We start from the raw sequence: 22,432 nt of genomic DNA, 5'->3' as shown, positions 1-22,432 counted from the left end.
ACCACAGTAATTCCACTCCTGGGTTGTTTCAGTTGAAGGGCACCTAATCTCTTTCTGTTCTGTATGCCCAGTCCCTTTCCAGCTCCCTTTCTTGCCTACTCTCCTCTTTGCCCCCCTTCAAATAAGCAGTGCATTTTCATTATGTGTGATTGCAGGCATGTCTGGATGAATATTAAGATAGAAAAAAAAAAAAAAAGTCTGACCTGCCTGGCAAAATCTGCCAAAATCACCTGGACACCATATCCTGTATCTCAAGGGTCAGAGCAGGTATGCATCACGGTTAGAAAAGCCATGTAGGCCTGGAAAAGTGGGTCAGCTCCTTCCTCAACCAGTATCAGTTGGTTTAGTTCCAGCGCAACTGCGGTTTCTGCATTAGTAGTTTTGAACGTCCTTTCTTTTATATATAAAGTTTGATAACTGCTCTATGTTTTGGTTTGCTTATAAATTCCTAGATTTTACAACCATATGAGAATTTTAACTTCCGTTGTTATAGAGAAAGGCTTGAAAACCTGCATGCCAGCAGCTGCAAATAGCAAGCAGATCATGGGAACCTTCAGAGTTGTATATGTGTATTTCGGATGTCATGAGGTCTACACAAAACTTACAGCATGCTGAATATCTGGCTCATCATTTGGAAAAGATGGGTTTGGTACTGGGGTTTTATATCACTTGAGAGTCTGAACCTGTTGCAAGGTTTTGCAGAATGCATAGATGAACCTGTTGTCTAAACCAGCAATAAATTGGCTGGAGTCTGGGGATTAACCCCAGAGTAAATATACACAAGATCAGAACACTAAAAATCATTATTCCCTTTTGGCATCTCTCTCGGTAGGCATTGTGTTTTATGGAGAATAATGGGGAATATTAATAACAAGTGTTTCTCTAGGTTGAAATAATTGAAGTACCATTACTTTAAAAAAGAGGAGGGGTGTTGTGAGGCAGGAGGAGTATTTATACTGTGAACTTAACTTTGTCTTCCTCTTATATTGATAGTATAGCTCCACCTTCGGGAGAAATTTCGTGATGCATTTAATCCAAAGTGTGGGCTTCTGAGAGCAGAGTCCTGAACCTTCCCAGCCCACCTTTAGTTTGCTGCCACTGTCTTTGAGTCAGGTCTAATGATTGTGTGGTCATGTGGGGAATCTCACTGTAAGTGATGACTGAAAATCAGTGTGTGGGAGATTATTAGTTCATGGGCAGAACAGCAAGTATGGTCTGGTGGAAGTAGGTGGCTTGGGGAAGAAGCTCTCAGGTGCAGCCTGCCATAAAAGTAAGCATATAAAAAAAAATACGTTTAGTTTTAGGTCAACTTCAGTCCAGTATTGGCATGAAAAGATGACATGCTATAACCTGTGACCGTTCCCATGAGCTCCTGAGTGGCCTGCCACTGGTGGCACTCACTGCTTCTATCCCCCTGTTAGTGCGAAGGTTCAAGGAGCTGCACCACACGCCGTTTCGGAGAGCCAATGCAACTGAAATAACTGGTGTTGGAATGAGACTAGTTCACCATGCAGCCGCGTGTCCTCCTGTGCCGTGGAGGAGAGCAGGCAGGAGAAGGCAAAGCCGTGGGAGGTGGGAGCCTTTCAGGGCTGGTAGCCGCCGGTGCTTGCATTAGCTGGCAGTGCTTCTGGAACAGCAGCCATAGCTTTCTGTCCTGCAGAAAAGCAGCTGCCCCCTGGATTTAATTTCCCCAATTGGAGTACCAGAAGTTTTGCCAAGCATGCAACCCTGCCACATGGTGTGTAGGAATGGGTTAATTTCAGAGTGAAGAAAAGGCTACCTACCATCTAGCTGTATTTTCTTTTTCTGTGCAGTCAACAGCTCCTTGTGTTGCTAGTGTATTCTGTTGCTAATGTGAAATTCCCAGACTCGTTGATTAGTGAAGCTAGACAGTAGACAGGGTCCAAGTGGCTAACCATGTGAGAAATTCAGTGACTGTAGGCTACTGTTAATTAACCTAGAATCTAGCAACATGGCATAGTGTCTGTGTGATAAGTTATATTATCTTCAGCAGCTCAATTAAATCAAGGAGTGAGACACAGAGCAGACGTAACTCGGCAAAATAAACAGACAACTTGAGTCAGCCTTCATAATTTGGTGCGACATCACGTAAATAAATGCAATAACTTGTTTAGCATAGTTAAGCAGTTTGCTGCTCAAAAACTTATTCAAAATGAGATGTCATGCAAATAGGTTAAATCGTGGCAGATTAGGTCTGTGCCTTCAGTCTGATGTATTCTGCAGAAAAGAGAAAAAAAAAACCCTCCACTGGAGATGTGTTATTTGTAAATTGAAATTCTGCATTTGTTTTCTATAGCAAAAAAACTGGAACATATGGATTCCATGTTTAAATGATTCATTTTCCATAGCATTGCTGTCATGTTAGGATTTCTTGATGTGTGTGTGTGTGAGATAACGTTAACCTTCTGTAATTGCTCTTAATTTTGACTGTTATTCTTCTGTTATTCTACTAGACTGTTCTAAGATACATCAGTGTACATCTGGGTTGCAGCCTTTTCTATTTAGAGGAGATAAAGGCTGTTGTCCTTGCCGTGCTCCAGTGTGGGTAATTGGTTTCTGCCTCTGAAATCATATTGAGTCTTTGGTGGCAGGAAGTGGTTTGCGCCCACTTTGGTGTGGGTATGTAGACTGAAAGTACTCAATTGTGCTTTAGTATCCTTTAAAAAATAAGATCTTTATTACATATGCCTATTTTAGTCGTAGGGGCCTGAATTCTTATGTGGGATGGAGCTTATACTTTTGAGCCTATTGCAGAGTTTTATTATATATCAAGACTTTTTGATCAATGTTTAACTGGAAGGGACTAACAGTTTCAAGAAGTCGCTATATTTTGAAATGCTTACACCAAAAAAATTGCACATATCAGCTGTTGTGCATAACTCCCCATGGGAACGTTGTTCCCCCCGCCCAGGCAACTGTACAGCAGCAAACCATGGAACAGGCACACAGACAGTTGCTGTGAAACCTGACGAACTTGGGTCATAGTGTACCTGCATCCTCTGCCCATCTGTCCACTCTAATTGACAAAGTTGGTCTGTTCTTTATGTAAATAAAACATTTAAGCTGGAGGTGGTCACGAACTGCAGAGATGTTCCTGCCTTCCCTGGAATCCAGCCCAGATGTCAGCCCAGCACTCAGAAAGGGGCTTTGCTGCTACGATTCACTCTTGTTGGACATAGTAAAGGGAGAGCAAAGTGCTTTGCTATTTTTATTTTCTTCACCCCCCTGCACCAGACTATGAATCGAAGAGCTACAAAGATCACAGGATTCCTTCCAAGACCAAAAATAAGTTAGTCTGAGAGACTGTCTCTTCAAAGCACCACCTGATGATGCCTGCAATAGTTATACCCTCACATGCATCGAGTATTTGTGTGATTTCTGTTCCATTCAGACTAAGGAAATATTAGGATTTTGAAGTTCTAAATTATTACACTGAAAATTTTCTTAGGTTTTGAAATAATAGACATTGTCATGTTTCACTAACAGCCTTCTACAAAGCAGAAAAAACACCAAAAGCAGTCTGGTAAATAACCACTTAATTCAGTTCATGGCCTTAGTTCATCTCTGCTTCAGATTTTATTCATACAAATCCACTTGTTGAAAACATGATTGCTTGCAAGCATGGTGGGTTAGGTGGCCCTTCACTAGCAGCTTTGAAGATACACCAGGGTGTGTCATAGCCAGATATGGTTCACTGTCACTATCTTCTAAATCATCTAATGAGGTGATTTTTATTTATTTTTTTTTTCCTTGTTTACATGAAGAGCATTTTCAGACTAGACTTTTCAGGCACATGCCTTGCTTCTGTCAAAATGCTGCCAATAATTTCAGCTGAAAAGGATGAAGCCATGCATGGGAAATGCTTCACAACAAAGCTGATGGATGGATCTGGCATAAGCTTTGTTTTGTACTTGTTCTTGGATCAAGAGTCAAGAAAAATCTCTTTAATTTCATGTTCAATGACTATAGTAGCTGTAATATTCTTCCCAAGCAGGCTTTTTGTTGTGAAGATGTGAATGACGTTGGGGCTTTTTGCCCTGGGTACAGTGTTGACGCTGTCAATAAATGAAAAAAATCACAGTAGGCATTTGGAACATCTTCTTGCCTAACTGAGGGAAGGAACTGCACCTGCCTTAATGCTTTGGTTCATGCTGGATCTTCTCTTTGTTTTCCACAAAAAGTGACTTTTCCCTCTGTAATCTGAAAAATAAAAATTGGAGGAGACTCTTACTTAAAATTTAAATATAATTTTTAAATATTAAGGAAGTCAGAAAGCTGTGAGTATGTCCCAGACAGAACTGTGTGTGACATTGCAAGAAGTGTCCCTACAAGCCCAGCTTTTCTCACCTCCCAGAAACTTCTCAGATCCACTCCACAGAGATCGAAACCACTGGTATTCTGACAACTTTTTCTTAGGGTTTGTTCAGGGCTTTTTAGCCTGTAATGGAACTAATAAAATTGCTGTTATTGACCACCAAGTTTCTCAGCTAGTTTCAGTTGTGTAGTTGCATTTAAGAAGTCCAGATTTCACGATTGCCCTCTGTATTTAAGAAGGGGGTTATGATAGTGTGCCTCAGTGCTTGGTCACGATACAGTGAAATAACTTGATGGAGCGTTACAGTACAAACAGTTAAGTCACTGAGGTCATTGACACGGGCAAGTCGAAGGAGCCTTTTCTTCCACAGGGAAGTGCAATTTTAACGTATGTTGGACCTTTACTCTAGGAAAGGGATACTGTTTTTCAGTGGTGCCATGGTAAGTAGAAATGTGGTGCTAAACTGAAAATTAAGCATATGGCTAAGGTCCTGTGCTGCTTTTTATTTGTTAGTTTAAACTTATTAAAATTGTTCTGATTCAAGTATAATGGCTGTTTCTCAATGGGGAGATTTCATTGTAAGTGTTAGTGGAAGATGTTATGTGCGTAGCTGGCAAGTGGCAACACTGGTGAAAATAAATAGTATCTAGCTCTTATTTAGGGCTTTTCATCAGCGGATATCAATTCACTTCACAAGGAGGGAAGGATTATTAAAGGCTATTTAAAGTACAGAACTGAGTAGCTTTCAATGATTTTTTTCCTTATGTTGTTTCTGTGTGGAAGAGGTTTTTGATTTGGGGTTATTTTCCCTACGGAGACAGGTCCCTATGGTGACCTGTGTCCTACCAGTGCAGTATGTGTTCAGCATGGTGCAATTTGTTCACCAGTTTACACACCTGCCTTGCCTTCTGGAAATTGTATATTTGGTAGTAGCAGAGCTTACATGTGCCGTTGTAGAGGGGGTTGAACCAAGTTCTGTTTCCCCTGCAGATGACAGTGTTGTGTGGAAGGAGCAGTATACACTAAGAGATTTGGTGTCAGGCAGTCACTTCTTTGGAGGATTAAATTAAGCCTTCAAAAAGGCATTCTTTGCCACTTTGCTTAGAAGATTCATAACCCAAATTGCTGGCTCTTTTCATGGGACGCTTCTTATGTTTATTTACTTGAATTCTTCTAATAGTTTGACTCCTCCAGCAACTAATGTTCAGCTAGCAAGGAAATGTTGTTGGGAAATGCAGCCTAGGTAAAGCTATCAAACTGGATGGTAGCAAGAGCTGTAGTCCGTGTTTGTAGAGCAGAGGAAGAAAGCCATGTTGCACAATGCCTGTCTGCTTTTTCATATTCTATTGTTTTAAAAATCTGCCTCACATGTCAGTCATCTCTTGTTAAAACAAGGCCTCTGACCAAGAGCCTTCATTGAATAAGTATTACAGTAATGTGATCCAAAAGCTTACAGACTGGGAACTCCTCAAAACCTGGCATAGGAGGAATTTTTCTTCCCTTCATTTGTGGTAGAGTTAATATTTGCAGCTACTCGTGGATGAGGGGACGAGAGGAAAAAAAATAGTTGTGAATATTATTGTTAATCCAGATGCTTAGAAACGAGCAGTTATGTTTTCCCAAATTATGCAACTGATTCAAAAATAATGATGTATTTTTAAAATTATGCCTTTGGGGTTTGTGCCTTTCAGATTAAATGCTCATCTCGTTTTCGTGTTTTTCTCAGCAATCCCAATAATTATAAAACAATTAATTAAAAAGATACCAACAATTCCTGAATACACTCTTCTTGTTTCTGGAGTTTTCATTGAAACATGTAGCATCACCAGAACTGGAGAATTTAGTAGCAGTATTATTCATGTAAACTGAATTTCTTCTTTCCTGTCTCTCCCTCTGCTCTTGCGAAAATGTTGGAATATTTTGGCAGTGTAACACAGTGAGGTATGGCATTATGAATAATAGTACCAGCTAAGTTTGCTAAATGCCTCTAAAAACAGGACTACAGGTTCTTCAGGCCAAAGACAGAGATGAATGTAACAGTATTAAAATTGCTTTGCCCGTGCAAATTTCAAAACAAAACCAGATTTTTCTCTCAAAATTGTACCAACCTCTTTAAAAGAAGTAGGATTCCACCCTGAAATTTCTATGTGCTTTCTGTGCATGTGAAAACATTTTTGGTCATGGCAGTATCCCACCACACTTCAGTCAAGAAATAATCCTCCATTCCTCATCATCCAGAACTTAATCATCCAAATTGCTCATGATGATGCATCATGATGAACAGGAACCAAAACTCCTAGAAAGGATCAGTATAGTAAGCGTGCTTTGCTCTGTCACTGGTGTTTTCTGAGCCTGTTTGCCTCCTGGCTGGCGGACAGAGGTGAAAGTCTTGATTGTTGGAAGGCATGGCTGAGCTGGCATGTCCTGACAATGGGGCATAAGCCCAAGGCAAAGACTTTGAGAGGAAGACTGAGATTTCCATCAATTTGGACTCAGGCACTTCTGATTTCCAGGTAGAATCTGTTACGATTTGCGTGTGGGAGAGGTAATGTTATGGAGGAAGGAATTCAGGGAAGTTCTGGTATTTCAGCTACAGCTTGCCTCTAACTGATGAGTTCATATCAAAAAATTAGAAAATCTGCGTAAGTATTAATAAGAGTGAGGCAGGATTTTCTTTGTTCACTGTACAGTTTAAGGTCTTGCTTCCAAATTATACTCTTTTCCTAGTTTCCAAACTTTGCATTAATGTGATGGAGGAAAGACTATGTCAGCCCTTCTATATGTTACTTACCACATGGCTTCATCTTCCTTTTCCAGCACTTACAGAACCCTGCAAACTTCCATAATGCAGCAACAGAGCTCCTGGACTGGTGTGGAGACCCCAGAGCCTTCCAGAGACCATTTGAGCAGAGTCTGATGGGTTGTTTGACGGTATGTACGTTCCCTCCGTGGCAGTGCTTCCTGCCCTCTGTGTTGCATTGTATGCAGTCTGTTGTGGCCAAGTGACTTCCAGAGTCAACATTTTGGTGGTGGGGGATCATTTTAACTTAAACACGTGAAGCCAGATCCGAACAACTATTTACTTGACCCTGTTACTTAACAGAAAGCAAAATGAAGTAACAAGAAGCGAAATCAGAAAACGGAAAAATATTTATAGTTAGATTACTTACAAATGCACAGGCTAGGTTACTTGGTGTGCACATACAGTATTTATTTTCGTGATTTGAAATTGCAAAGCGAGCTGTGTTCTTATGGAGTTAATGGACTTTTCAGGCATTTATTTTCCTTTGCTCATTTTTGGTGGGAGTGGAGAACTACTTGTATTCTATCCTAAATATGCTGTGCTTTCAGTTAAACAGTGTTTCTGACATGCCTGTTCAGCTTACTTTATTATATATATTGACTGCAGGTCTAATCCTGACATACCAATTCCAACACTTTTATTGACTTCAGTGCTTTTCTTTCCATTGACTTTTTCTTAAGACCACTGTAGTTCCTAAAGCAATTTCATTATAATGCGTTGAAAATATATTTTAGCGTGTATACAACAGTAGTTTTTGTTCTCAAACAGGATCCAGTCCAAAATTGTTGTGTGGAGTCAAGACTTTAGAAAAAATAAGCATTTAAAAGCTTCACTGCAATTCGCAGAACAAGTTGATATAAATAAATAGTCACAAAGGAGATAGAAAATGTAAAAGTATTAATGAGGAGACCACCATTGTATTTGTTAGGGGTGCAGAAGTGTGTGGATTATTTTCATGCACTATGTAGCTTATATATATAAAACAGGCACCAAGACTGAGATTTAGTTGCCAGAAACCCAAATGTTAAGGAATGGCTCCATCTTAATGTGCTCAAGTGTATAGCATCCCTCAGGTTTCTGTGTCAAAAAGCTAAAATAAATCCAATTATATAAGGAGGTGCCTATCATTCTTGCAATCAGGGAAAAAAAAATTGAAGAAAGTTAATGTTAGTAGAGCCTAAAGATAAGATATTTAACAGTTCTGTTTGAAGTAAAAGTTACCTATAACCTCATGTTATGTACAACATCATGAGAAAATGTATAAAGGGTATGATATGAGCATAAATACGTTTTATTCATACTCTTTTAAAACTTTGCTAGTATTTTCTGGTTAGCATTTGGGAAAGGAGACATTCAGCTCAAATATGCGTAGGCAGCCTGTGCACAGTATTTCTCTGCGGACCTCTGCATGCACACAGTAAATCTGACCTGCGACTTCCTTGCTGTTTCAATCTTTTCTTTCTACATAAGCAGATCTGCAGCCCTGCCCAAGTGCAGGGTCAGAATAAGGTCTGACGGCTAGTGAGTCACTGTCTTGACAGAGCATAGGAAAAGTGAGAAGAAAATGCTCCATGAAAAATTGTGAGGTAAAATACACAGTACCTTGTTTATCAGAGTTTCTTGAAAAGAAAATACTGTCTTTCTTCTGACAAGAAAAAAAAGAAAGAAAGAAAATAATTCCTTATTATCTAAATACTGTTGAGATTTGAGCAGCATGTATTGTTTTGCTTCATACTCCTCCCTGAAATCTGAACAGGGTGGCATGAAATCCCCCTTTCCCAAGCTTGTTACGGGAGAGCACTGTCTGCAGTGTAGGACTGACTGGCAGCAGCGTCTTTATCACATGTTGTGATCTCATTATATTCCTAAGAAGGAAAAAGCACAGGAACTTAACCAGTTGGCTTGTTTTGTGTTAGATAAATACACAGGATTTGCAGAATGCATATAAACTGCAATGAATATGCATTTCTTGTTCCTAACTTTAAAATCCCTCCAAAGTAGGTATTTAATTTCTCACTGCATGCATGGTTGTACCCCGAGGGCTTGATACTTCCTGTATCTTCCTAATACATAGCAGTACAGTGGACAAGGTCTCCTCTTATTATTTTTTTTTTCTCCTTACAGAAATGCTCTCTATCTGAACTTGCTCATGTGTAACTTCTTTCTAAATCATATTTTCTTATTCAAAATTTAGCAAAGTGGATGTTGAGGCTTGTTGTCTTCTTACAGGAAAACTTGTTTATCTACCTTTATTTAGCAAACATGACAGAACTTAAGTCTCTTTCTAGAGAAATTATTCAGGAAGTTGCAAAGAAGTGAACGGCAGCTGAAACGCTGAAATATCACGAGTAAATTTAACATTAGCTTGCTTAGCTGCATGTTCTGTACTATCGGGAGCCAATTCTTCTTCATGCTGACAAAGTTCATCATTGTTCTTTGTGAGGATTATGCTAAAAGAAAAATGAAAAATCACTATGAAAGTCTGTTCAACCACTAAAACAGGATTATTGTTTTATTTTGCCAGTCTTTAAAATGACCTTGAAAAACAAATTCCCTTAAAACTTCTGTATTTTTTGTATGTTTTTTAAAGCGACTAGTCTCTAACAATGTTTGAACTGTGTGGGGTCCTAAAGGCAAGTGCATTTAATCCATATATTCTACAAACACTAAAAACGCTTGCTTGTTTGCTTGCTTGTAAGGTTCCTGCTGTATAGTATACAGAAGGATTTTTTTCTTTTATAACATTCTGTTCTGTAAACTCTGACTGTGGAAAAAGTGGTGTACTAAACTGTTCTGGAACCATCAAGGGATATGAAATCGTCATATCCTGCTAGTGGATAGCATGGTCTATACTAATCCAAATTGAAACATTAATATGTCATGACTGTGGAAGGACAGGCTCACTCAGGAATGACCAAACCATCCATTCATACATTGCAAAGTTTAAATGTATCAGGTGCGATGACAGAGCATCCAAACATCTCTTGTATTATGAATATCCAGTGTAATAGTACCTCTGGTATAACAGCTTCTTTGTATCCTTTAAGGCTGATCTATAATAGCTTTGCAAAAATCAAATAATTGAATTTAATCCTGTTAATAAAAAGGAAAAACATATGCTCAAAATTTTGAAATTGTGCTTTAATTTAAGGAGTGGTTCTTAGAGAGTAGTCCTGTTTATCTTACACACCGTTGTCATGTGCACACTGCCAGTAATACCTGCACTTTGGGATGAGATTATGTTACGGTAAGGCTAATATTCTTGTTAAATTTAAGAGTGTCATTCTCTAAAACGTGTACTTTATATGACATTACCTTACTGTCTTCTGAAAGAAACACCTCAGGTTACCGCACAGCAGTTACAAATTTAACCCTAGTTTGGTTGGACAAGGTTGTCTCACTCTTTTCTGCCTTTCCTCAGATCCACTCTAGTCTGATCCCATAGGTTTGCCCTTGCCAGGCAGTTTAACATGTAACTGTTCTTACTGAGGGCATTGGCTATCTTTTATGTTGGCACTGCAGCAAAAATGGAAATGAGGGGACAGCTGAGAGCAAAATGGACAGATTTACAGACTTGTGTTCAGCGAAGGCTGATAAAGGCACTGCTTTGTTCTCTTACTGCGCTTCAGCATTTCAAGGTGCCAAGTTCATAATTCTTCAGGGCTTTTCAGTTTGTCCCAAAAAGAAAGAAAAGGGTGAGAGACACAGTTACTCTCTAAGTGTACCTAGAGGCTTAGTCTATGAAATTAAAATCCAGCTCCACAATGGTTTTGGACAGTTGGAGGAATTTAGGTAAGCGGGGTGTGCTTACCTGAGCTGGCTCCCGGCCAAAGCACTGACTGTAACAGAGCTCCAATGAACACTGGGGTCTCTGACCACTGTGCTTAGGACCTGGGTCTTCTTTCCATCCAAAAGACACTACTTTCTACCCCAGTATGTCTGCAAAAAGCTATGCTGAAATAGTCAATAAAAATGCCTTTCCCCCCCACTATCTTAATGTTCTACATTTCCTCTCCAAATGTTAGGTCTAGGTCCACCTTGGTCATCAGATGTGGGAAACTCACACATGTTTGTTTATGAAATGTTTCTCTTTAAATTAAAAGAATAACAACACGCAAAGCTGTAGTCCTAGCTGTACTCTATCTGAAGATTTTGGGTTTCATTTAAATCTTCTGTGCTGCTTCTAGCTCTTGCTACATATCTGTACCACTGAAGGGAGTTGCTGACATAACAAGCATTGGTGTTAAACTGATGGAATTATATGTTGTATGTTCGTGTTTCAGTGATACTGATACATGGTACAGTAACCTTTTGAATTGCATTTCTCTTTGGAAAATCCTGGAATTGAGACTGTTGAAATTTTAAAGGTAATTTTAAGGAAGAAAAAAAAAAAGCCACTCAGTGTCATGATAAATCTATTTTGGCTTATCCAATACGTAATGAAAAATTTAATTGATTAATATATATATATATAAAAAGACAAGAACGTTATTTTGGAATAATGTCAAGTATCTACAACAGGGTGCCTCAGACAGTAAAAACAACAAAGTCGAGCTAATACTAATGTGTTCACGAGGTATCTGCTGCTACATCAGCTTCACACCTGGCTGGGTTCATTAATGCCGAGACATATGTAATCAAAAATCAAAGACATATGACACTCAAAAAATCAGATTTCAAATCAAGTTAGGATCTGAATGTATTTACAGATAGAAGAGTTGGTTCAGCATATCTATACCCAGAAAATGGCAGGATGCAGCTGCCCATTAGAGCCCTAGTAATGTTGCATTGAGTTTTTGTATCCGAGACTTCCAGAGCAAAGAGTTCATGTGAAAGAAATTCTGCTTCCATCATCTTCTCCATGCATTTGTTAAGCACAGTTTATGTGTTTGCAGTGCGTCACGGCACTCCAGGGCTGTGTACGTGCTGTACCATCAGAGTACAGCCAGCAGGCACAGAACACTCTGCTTCAGAGCAGCTTGTAATGCTACCAAATAACTCAGTATGACCTCATGGTGTCCTAAAGCCCTTTTTTAACTTACTTTCGTTAGTCAAGGCATGGGTTATTTTACAGCTTTAAAACATTTGTTTGAGATGTGTTGCTGTCCAAATTAAAATGCTTTTGGAATTCCTTTATTAGTTTCTTCATATGATGGCTGTATGTTTCATCCCTATCATTGTTCAAAGTCTGCCAGGACTCAGGTGGCAACACTATTGCAGTGACCCAGTGATCAGCTGGCTTAATTAAAGCAAAATCCCTGCATCTTTCCCTCTGGGAGAAAATTTCAGATGGAGAGGGTTGAGCATAGCGACCTTTTCTTCTATGTTTATGGTTGTTAGAGACATGCAAAGGAGAGGAAGAGGATGTAAAGGAGGAGATATCCTTATTCTGCATGGTTTACCTCACTGTTGCAGGAAGCGTCAAGAAAAGTAGTAGATGGCAGGGATACTGGTTTATTTTATTTTGAGAATATGGTCCTTATCCACCTAATGGGGTGGGAAATAAATTTTAAGAGGACTCTAGCTTGAATACAAGGGCTCTGTAGAGTCTCTTACGTTTGCAGAACCTGCTTGATATCTGTTTTCAAGCATCAAAAGTAAGAAACTGGTTAATGATATGTAGCTTTACTCACCTGCTTTGATTGTCTGTATTGTTGAGGCAGCCCTTCTGCAACTGGAGTGTAGAGAGTCTCATCAGGCCAGGACTTGAGATCACAAAGATTTCTTCCTTCCCCCCCCTTCTCGCCTTTTTTTTTTCTGTTTGAGGCAGATCACTGTATTCATGTTTCAAAATTCCTCAATTTGCTTCCTGTTTATCTGATCTTTGTGTGTTACTGAGGGGGAAAAATTACCATCTACATTGCAGAATTCTAATTACAAAATTTCTGCTGTAGTCTTCAAACTGCATTCAGATAATTTCAAGTATGCACAAGTGGCTGAGCACGTTGCTGTCTGAACTAGCAATCAGCTGGCATTTTTAGTTTTGAGCAGCCAGCAAATTGAATTGGTAAAATTCATTCTGATGCCAGCAGGGGGGGGTGCTCTTGACTGCTGGTAGTTAAGAGATTCATTGAAAGTGCAACATAATGGGAAGGGAGTTTTGTAATAAGCAGTCATATAGCTCTCTTGATTAACAGGCCTGTTAGGTTAAGAGGTACATTGTCCCAGTACTTGGTGTGATGACAAGAAGGGCAGGGAGCGGAGCTTTGCCATGGTGTAGCTCCTTAGCCTTGCTAAAGGAGAAAGGAGAAAAAAAAGAGAAGGGGGAAAGTATTGCAGTTAAATTCAGCAGAGGAAAAGAAGTTGGTGGCTGAATTTTGCTGCTCTTCTTGTTACTAAAACCTCTCTCTCATCGTTTTGCCCTCACTGCCAGTGCCCCTGAGAGTTCAAGCATCTGGAACTCTGCAGAGCTGTGTCACAGGCAGTGAATGCAATGTCTCTGTTATGAATGCAATATTATTTGGACTAAAGATTTCAAAGGTTTGGGGTGACCAGATTTTCTTATTGGCAGTTAATGTTATGATTAGGGTTACGCTTTGTTTGCAAATAAGGTGTATGTTCCGTTAAAGACACAGCTTGGAATAGTCGTCAGCACCGTATCTTAGCTAAAATAAAAGCTTGGTGTTGCAAGCGCATGTAGCTTTTATAAGATCTAACTGTCTCAACTGTTATTTTGAAATAACATAGACAAATATTAAGTGTTGAACCTTGGGCTGGCCAAGCACGCCTTTCAACCACGATAAAGGATGATGATCTTAATTTATGATTGTGGTATTACTGGCAACTGTCTCTCTCTCTCCTTTTTTTTTTTTTATAAACGCACTACTTTTCAGTGGAATTTTATGGCATGTATGCTTAGGTCAACTGATATACATGGTTACAGCTTTGCAGAATGAAGCCATAGTTGAATATGGTGCTGCCTGCATGTTGTCTGAATGTTTGCCGATGTGCTCAACTTGAATTAGCAGATAGAGAAGGCCCGAGTATGCTTGCAAGTGGTATCTTACCGCTTAGCCATAACATAGAGTGGATAATTGAAACTGTGTTGACTCGATCGCATCTGATGAGCATTGTTACCTGAACAAGGTCGAAATCACGGGAGGTTTCAAACTTGGGAGAGTTCCTGGAACAGGGTTCAGGCTGAGCTGGATAGCTCCCATCAGCAGCAGGTGTCTGGAATCACTGAGATTTGGCTTGGGATGGACCTAAGGGAGCATGGGCTCTACTCTTTTTCTCTAAGCTGGGATGTCATATAGATATTATCTGGTGTACTGTAAATCCCCTTACCCCCCCCAACTCCAGGGATTGATAGGTAGTCTGTTTCAGTGCTTGATGATCTCAATACCTGGAACATTTTCCAGGATTTATCTTTAGCCACTTGTACAGTGAGCAGATGAGTCCTGGTGTGTGTTTCTAATTTTCTATTTGGACATTTTGTTTTTCTTTCCCATCTATAGTATTTCATATGTGTCTTTGGCCTGGGTTTTGGAACATTTTTCCAGTTCATAAAGATTATTTTAAATTCTTATCCTGTCCTCTTAGTTGTTTGCAGACTCTTCTGCCTGTTATCATCTAGAAGTTTTGCTGTTTACTCTTGTCTCATTGTCCAAGTCATGACTGAATACATAGAAATGACCTGTATCCAGGACAAATTATGATTTGACAGAGGACTATTAATTAACAATCTGAGTAAAATTTATACTACTATCATCTGGGCTATGTTCCTCTGCTATGACAATGTCATACAGGGCAATGTCAAAAAGTATATTAGAGTTGTGATACATTACATCCACTATCTTCCTTATGCTTACAAGACCAGTTAACTTGTCCAAGAAGGAAACTGCACTGTGCTGATGGATTCATGATGATGTTCTGTATTACTCACCTAATATTTTTTTAGTAATTTATTTTGTTGTCTGTCTGGGTACCTGTAATGTCTGAGACTCACCTTTTTACCGTCTTAAAACCAGAGATTTGGTGCCTCCAAGGTCCCTGTCTTGAATGAATTCCTGAAGGCAGCCATTAGCAGCTGCAAGGTTTGCCCAGGCTAGTTCCCTTGAGGTACTCAAAGGTAAATTTCAGCAGGGTCTGCTGATTTGAATATATTAAACTTACCAAATGTCTTGTAGTTAGTTCTTTGCGTTTTCTGGATCATACTCCTATGACACATTTGCCATCTTGTTTCTGAGAAATCTCAGTGTTTATTTAAAAGGCCAGGAGGTGCCTTGCATACAGGTTCACTGGAGGAGAGCCTTCCAAGTGCCAGGTGAGCAGTGTCTGCCTTCCGTTGTAGGCAACCTGGAACACGGTCTTTGGAGGGTATATGACCTGTTCTGTTTGACTTTCATTTTGAAGTAGAAGGAAATCTTTAGTTGTCACAATTGAAAGAAAAACTTTTAAGTACTGTTAATGCAAAAATTCATAAGCCTGTGAAGAAACTGAAAATAAAAAGTGAACCGCTCTATTCATGTTGACCAAGGGGATTGCTGAGGAGTGGTGTATAAAAGCCAAGAGCTGGGGGAGAAAGGCCCAGCAAAAGCCCTTTTGAGTACTGTTTGACCAGTTTGTTTTACAGAGCCTCTTTCTGCATTCAGCAGAGTGCACAAAAGAAAAATTTTAAAAGAAAATTACTCTTGGCAAAATAGAAATTTTATTAGAAATGTCTGTTTCCTATTACGTAACAGAGGAATTTTTAACAGGAAAAAGGATTTTTTTCTGCAGTTTGTTAGCGGAAGCACTTCCTATCAAATTTAGATATTTTTTTTTTTTTTAGCTGAACTGAATTTGCAGTTCATTTTCCCTCACATTTTTCATGAAACCCTTAAGCAATAAGTAATAGTTTGACTGGCTGACTTCTCTGGACTCAGAAGTTCAGATTCTGCCTTCTCACACTTCATTGTCTGCCTGCAGCGTTGCTAAGGTGTAGCTTCACTCGCTTTCAGGTGGGCTTCAGCAGGATGATGCCATGACCGTTGGGGCTGCGCACCCTGGCATCCAGAAGCTCTACTTTTGGCTGCAGTGAGGTACAGATCAGTGCTTTCTCTAGTGAAGGAAATTTTAAAAAGGCAACTGAGATGTCAAATGAGAGTGTGAGAGATTAGGATTTGGACTGACCCAGCCTTCGCACTCTATTCAGTCAAGACATTGCAATCATAGACTGGCTTTCATGGCCTCAGGATTTTTCAAGTCTCTGTTTTTGCTGAGTTACCTTGTAGAATTCTTCCTGTAATTAGTAAAGTGTTGCTTTTGAGAGTAGTGATTTGGCCTCTGGCCAGCAGGGTCTCAGTATTTCATAGAATCAAAGAATGGTTTGGATTGGAAGGGACCTCAAAGACCATCTAGTTCCAGCCCCCTGCCACGGGCAGGGACACCCTCCACCAGCCCAGGTTGCCCAAAGCCCCGTCCAGCCTGGCCTTGAGCACTGCCAGGGATGGGGCACCCCCAGCTGCTCTGGGCAGCCTGGGCCAGCGCCTCGCCGCCCTCACGGGGAACAATTTCTGCCTTATCTCTCATCTCAGTCTGCCCTCTTTCAGACGTAGGGAGGACAGCTGCCTTTAGGAGGCTATTTGTAGCTTCGTGTTTTGAAATGAACCAAGCATATAAGCAGGCAATGTACTTCTTAATTACCGTGCGTTCACTGATGAGCAGGTGTATCTGCCTTCATTCCTGTCCAGTTTAAAAATAAATAATTCAGTGAAAATGTGCTTTTCCGAAAGAGAAAATTGGAGGGCACTTTCTCCTTTATTTTACAGACCTTATTAGCACTCTGAAAAGCATTCCTCTGTGATGGTACAGTAGTTGATACCTAAAGGAGTTTAAATAATGTTTACACTTTAATGAGACATTGCCCTCAGGAGCCTTTAACAAGATGGGGTTTTTACAGGAGCTTTCTGACTACTTCTTACTGATCCCTTCCCTAACGTCTGCCTGTCAGTGGCTGAACTGCAGTGATACTGGAAGTAGGAAAGGGGAACAGTTAGATTTCCAGGTCTGTAAGTGTCTTCTAGATTTCATAGCAGCCCACCAGTCTTTACTCTTATTGCTAACCTAGCATGAAATATGAGAGATCTTGTTCTGCTGTTGTTCTTTCGCTTGTGTTGTTTTTTTTTTTAATTTTATCTTATTGTTGCAAGTTTGGACCCAGGGTCTTAGCCAGAATATTAGCAACAATCAAACTTCGAAGTGTAAAGGTTAAAGTTGGACCTAAAGTAAAAAAAGGACCAAGTTGGAAATGTTTTTTGATTTATTAGAAATAATGGCATACTTTCTCACAATTTTTTTTCTTCTTTCCTATCTAAAACTTACAATTGTAATTGTAAAGAGAAACAGGAGAGAAAACAGTAAGTGTGTTCTAGGGTTCTGTATTACTGTACTGATTATCCCAAATTCTTATTTCATTTTCCTGAAGCTCTCTACTCAATTTTGAGATCGGGAGGGTTAAAAAACATTTAGTGGGGTGATACTCCCACCTAGTAAGTCATGTGAATTCGTAATTTCTAAATTAATAGGAAAAACAAAACCAACAAAAATCTCCCCAGAACTTTATCCATGCTAATTCTTTCTTAAGAAAGGAATTTGGTTCTTAATTGTTGATTAGGAAAAGTAGATATTGGGAAAAGGTCAGCATAGTAAGATTCATGTAATAGTGTTGAGTAGGTAGGGCAGAACAGTGCATTTGTTTACCATCTGCAGGTTGTCACACATGTTGGTTCTTTACTCTATGCTGTACTGTTGCTTTTTGCACGAACCGGTCTGAGACACAGATAATTGCAGTGTCATTAATTTAGAAAGAAGCTTTTAAATGGAGGTGGGGGTGGGAAAAGGGTACTTTTTGGTACTGTAACCTGTCTAGGTTAGGGACTTCGTTTTGCTTCACTCAAGGAAATGGTGTCCTGTTTCTTGTGGAGTTCCTTGTTTCAATGCAAAGCAGTAATGGCAATGGTAAGAATAATCTGGTTTATCTATGCCTCTGAGTCTGAAGTCATCCTGTGCCACTAGAAGGGAATATAAAAGCTTTGCTGTGTATGACTGTAGCATAGTTTGCCAGAATGACCACAGTATTGTGTTTATACTGTGCACATTTTCACGAGGATATGTTCTTAGCTGATAGCTTGGTTGCTAGCCTGGAGAAATAGTTGACTGCTTTTCATCCTTAACGCCAGTCTTTGATTTGCCTATTTTTGCTAGTCCTTCTAGATCAGTACCCAAAAAAAAAAAAAAAAAAAAAAAATCTTCTTTCTTTGTTCGATGTGTTTGGCAAGTACTTCTTGCACAGGCCTGTTTATTCTAAAAGGTAAATATGCTTCCCAATACAGTATTGTTGAAATACAGCAACTGTGACACTGATCACAGCATAGAACACTGCCCAGCAGCGTGGAGGGCATTTTAACCTGAAGGACCTGGGCCCTGCTCTTGGGAACAGGGCCAGGAACTGCTTGTAACACAGAGACAGAGACTTAGGGACTTCTCATCCTGGAGTCTCAAGTAGAGTAAATTGTATTCTGTACAATATTTGCATAATTTCTTCTGGAAAAGCTTTGTCTCTCCAACTTTCATAGAACTACCAGGCTTTTCTTCTGGCAAGTGGTCAAATAATCCGGTCACCAGAAGACTCCTGTTCAGTTTGTTGTGCTTGCACTGGAAACTACTGGAGAACAATGCCTCATAACGTTTTTGTGCTGTGGCTTTTGCAGCAGATTCAGTTGCCTAACATTGGCGCTGATAAGCAGGTCAATGTAACTGTGCGAAGAGCTCGAGTAACCCCTAATGAAGCTTTCTCTCTTTCCCTTTGCAGGTGGTTAGTCGAGTGGCAGCTCAGCAAGGATTTGACTTGGATCTTGGATACAGGCTACTGGCAGTATGTGCAGCCAACAGAGACAAATTCACTCCAAAATCAGCTGGTAGGAAAAGCCTTTTTTTTGTGTATTACTGATTCTTGGGTGGTCATATTCTGAATAAATGTGACGGTCTTGCATTGTTCAAAAAACAAAACCGAAACCGAACACTTATTTGGTGGTAATAGTGCTGCTGCTTTTAGCATTTCAGTGGCATGCTTTTCTGAGGATACATAACTTTGGAAATTCGTATTTTCTCCAGCTAGTGCTGTTTGTGGCCCTGTTTGATCTTATGGATGAAATGTTACTTCCAGAAGCATGGATGTTCAGTAATTTCATGGTGGGAATGAACACACTCAGGCCCCTCTGTCTTGGTAAACCATTGATTTTCTGTCATGTGTCAATCTCTAAATCTTTCACTCTCATTCTGCACTCCCTGATAAATCTATTGCCAAACTTTTATTCCTTGACTGCATATGTCTGTGCAAACAAGTGCCATGTTTTCTCATACATCTAGTCATTAGCTTTAGAATTTTGAGCTAAGAGTAGGTGGCAGTGCGATTGATACAGTATCATGTAGCCATTTTTTTCACTATTTTACAGCAAAAATCTGTTACAGAGCTCTGATCAAATAGCAATATTTGATTGTGATGTATTGCCACTGCTTCTCTGTATAGTAAAAGTAGAAAATGCACTTCAGGGTCTTTTCTGCTTCTCACGTGTTTGATTTAACTGGAGCATTTAATTCTGATTCTCCTTTTCTTAGCTGATGAATGTCAACATAATGTGCACTGGCTTGGAAAACAGGAAGATAATTGTTCCCTTCCAAACTGAGCATGGATAACTTTTCTGCTCAGCACTAAACTGGTATGCAGTCCCCATTTTAGAACATCAGAAAAGGTTACCTTCTCCCAAAACATTAGTTTGTAGTCAACTGATTGGGTGTTAATATTTCTTTTCATGTTCAGTTTTTATCAGCCCCAAGCTTTACTCATGGCTACCTTCTGTCCTTAGTGCTCTAAATAGTTCCTGGTGCAAAAGCAGCTTTCACGTCAAGGCATATTCACTGGACTTAATGTTTTATTTTTTTGTGTGGAAAGGGATCATTAATTTTACTGAATGTCAAATTAGCTATCTTCCTGTCATCCAGGAAGATTGTGTATAAGCTAAAACATTCAGTTGACCAGCCACAATCTGCCTTTTTTTCTGAATTTCTAAGAAGTTTCTCCAAAAGTTAGCTATTGCATCTCTTCCTGATTTTTTTTTTAAACAAGCTTGTCAAAGGAGGATTTCCAGCTAAGACTGTATTAAGTGAGACATTAAAACTTTATTTCCTTTGAAAATATACCTTTTAAAAATAGTCATACCCCCTCTTTCACCAGTTCTTCCTGAGGTGTGTGTCTGTCAGTGTGTTAGTGAAGTAGAGGTTGTGAGTCTTTGGATCTTGGCATGTTGTAGTCCTTGTCCTTTAGGGCTTAGGTGAGGGTTTTGAAAAGCACTGGTCAGGTCAGTCGGTCATGTCCTAAAAAAGCTCCGTGTCGGTGTTTGATTTCAGCAAGTAATTCCTTCTTGAGAATATATGCTTTTTTTTTTTTTTTTTTTCCCCCAACCCTAGCAATCTGTAAAGATTTCAGTCTTTCCATTCTTAATTGATACAGTGCTGGGAAAGCTGGTAATGGAATCGTGTGCTTTTCTTTCAGTGTATTCTAAAAACCTTCCAAGTCCTTCGCTTTGCTTCCTGTTTCCCAGTTTGCATATACAACAAATTTGTTTCCAATGACCTTAAATATTTGGTTTCACAACTGCTTTAGTTTTACCCTGCATACAATTGTTTCGCCAGTTATTCCAGGGATTTCATCGTGCCCGTGTACATTATGGTTTTTAGTGCTCTTATTGTCTCTCTTGAATACTCATATTTTGGGACATACCATAACATATTTTGTGAAGTGTCACATATGGCCGCTACTGTAAGGATGTCACATTGACATACAGTCTGTGAGAGCTACATCATTGAAGGGGCATTGAAAGACTGAGAGGCTTCGATGTGAGGTCGTTTCAGACCATCCTGACTCTTTTGAAAGGGTTAATTTCCACATCTAAGTGCACTCACATTTTCTGATTTTTAAAGCAGCAGTGGCTCTATTCCCTCATTCAGTTTTTTTAAAAATGTTGCGATTGTCCTTTGCTTTTTTTTGTAAACAGTGTGCATCATTGAAAGCTGCCTTTCATGATTTGCTGAATTTGTTGTCAAGGGTGCTTGCACGCTGTTTTGAGTAACTCTTTTTTTTTTTTTCTGCTACATCTATTGAAAGACACCTTCAACACTTTTTCCAGTCACTTTCCTACAGAAGTCCCCGATGTAAATATCAAGTGGCATTACGTTTAATGAATAAGCATTTGTTTTTCCCTTCCTCCAGGCTTAAGGGGAATTTTTGGATTCACAATGGTTTGAATTCATTCCTCCCAAGTATGAATTTAATGCTGCCAAAGGGATCACTCTGGAAATGTTTTTAATCTGTATTGTTTAGGGTCTGACATTCTGAAATGTAGGAAGAAAAGAACATTTTCTAATTAAAACACATTTGAGTAGGTGAACACTAGGGAGAATGTTTGCACCAAATCCTTTCAAGGGCCATCCACTATTAGTACCGCTTTACAGCTTAGGACAAGGCTCCACTGACTGTTGGTCCTGCAGGCTGGGATGCCGGTTTGGCCTGCCAGTGGTGGCTGGCAGGCTTTGCAGCTCTGCCGTATGGAGCAGGTGGACCACCCCAGCCTGATGTCCCTCGGGTCTGCTGGTGCGCAGAGGCAGCCAAACCAGTGCAACCGGTAGTCCTGCTCCTGTTCTCCAGCAATTCCCAGCCTGAGCTTGCTCAGGGACCTCTGATGGCAGAAGAGCTTTTGCTGCTACGGCTTATTTTCTGTTTGGCTGGCTCTCTGCAGGGCCCCAGGAGAGTGAGGGTCCCCGAGGTAGTACCCTGGTTCTCTGTTATCCCTGAGGAAAGAGGGCTGGAGCCTGAGGCGAGAGGGCAGAGCAGGCAGCTGCCAGACTGGCTCAGCTCTGTGGGAAGCCCACACCCGGGCTCATGCAAGTGGCCCCACGCTGTTCCATCCCCGTTGATTTAAGCCGTTTTGGTGGTAGCTCCCTGCTAAGCTGAAGAGGTTGGAGGAGTGATTACAGGAGCTGCAGATGGCAGCTCAGAGTACGGGCAAGCATGGGGGGAAGCAGGGAGAGATGAGGTGCTGGAGCCAGGTGGGACAGCAACCTTCTCAGGTGGCACAGCCTCAGCTGGGGAGGAAGGCAGGGAAGAGACCTAGAGCTGTCAGCGTCTTAGAATTTCCCATCCAGGACCGTTTGGTGTTGCTGTGACAGTGTTTGATGTTGTGCTTTTTTGTCTTGTTTACTTGGCCGTTGAGATTTTTAACAATTAGCTAATACAAATTGGTTTAGAGAACGCC

General features: G+C 40.2%; 1 protein-coding gene across 7 annotated transcripts in view; it reads left to right on the top strand.

Annotated features, from left to right (window-relative positions):
- ZMIZ1 (zinc finger MIZ-type containing 1) overlaps positions 1-22,432 on the top strand; it is a 359,666-nt gene that overhangs the window by 209,534 nt on the left and 127,700 nt on the right. For all 7 annotated transcript variants that reach the window (XM_040605424.1, XM_040605427.1, XM_040605425.1 and 4 more), the window contains 2 exons: positions 7,154-7,267; positions 18,934-19,039. In XM_040605424.1, the coding sequence (XP_040461358.1) occupies positions 7,154-7,267; positions 18,934-19,039 (220 nt within the window). The remainder of the gene's footprint in view (positions 1-7,153; positions 7,268-18,933; positions 19,040-22,432) is intronic.

This window comes from Falco naumanni, chromosome 9 (assembly GCF_017639655.2).
Source record: "Falco naumanni isolate bFalNau1 chromosome 9, bFalNau1.pat, whole genome shotgun sequence".
Classification (NCBI taxonomy): Eukaryota; Metazoa; Chordata; class Aves; order Falconiformes; family Falconidae; genus Falco; species Falco naumanni.
The sequence above is the reverse complement of the archived record's forward strand: the minus strand, read 5'-3'. Positions and strand labels throughout refer to the sequence as shown.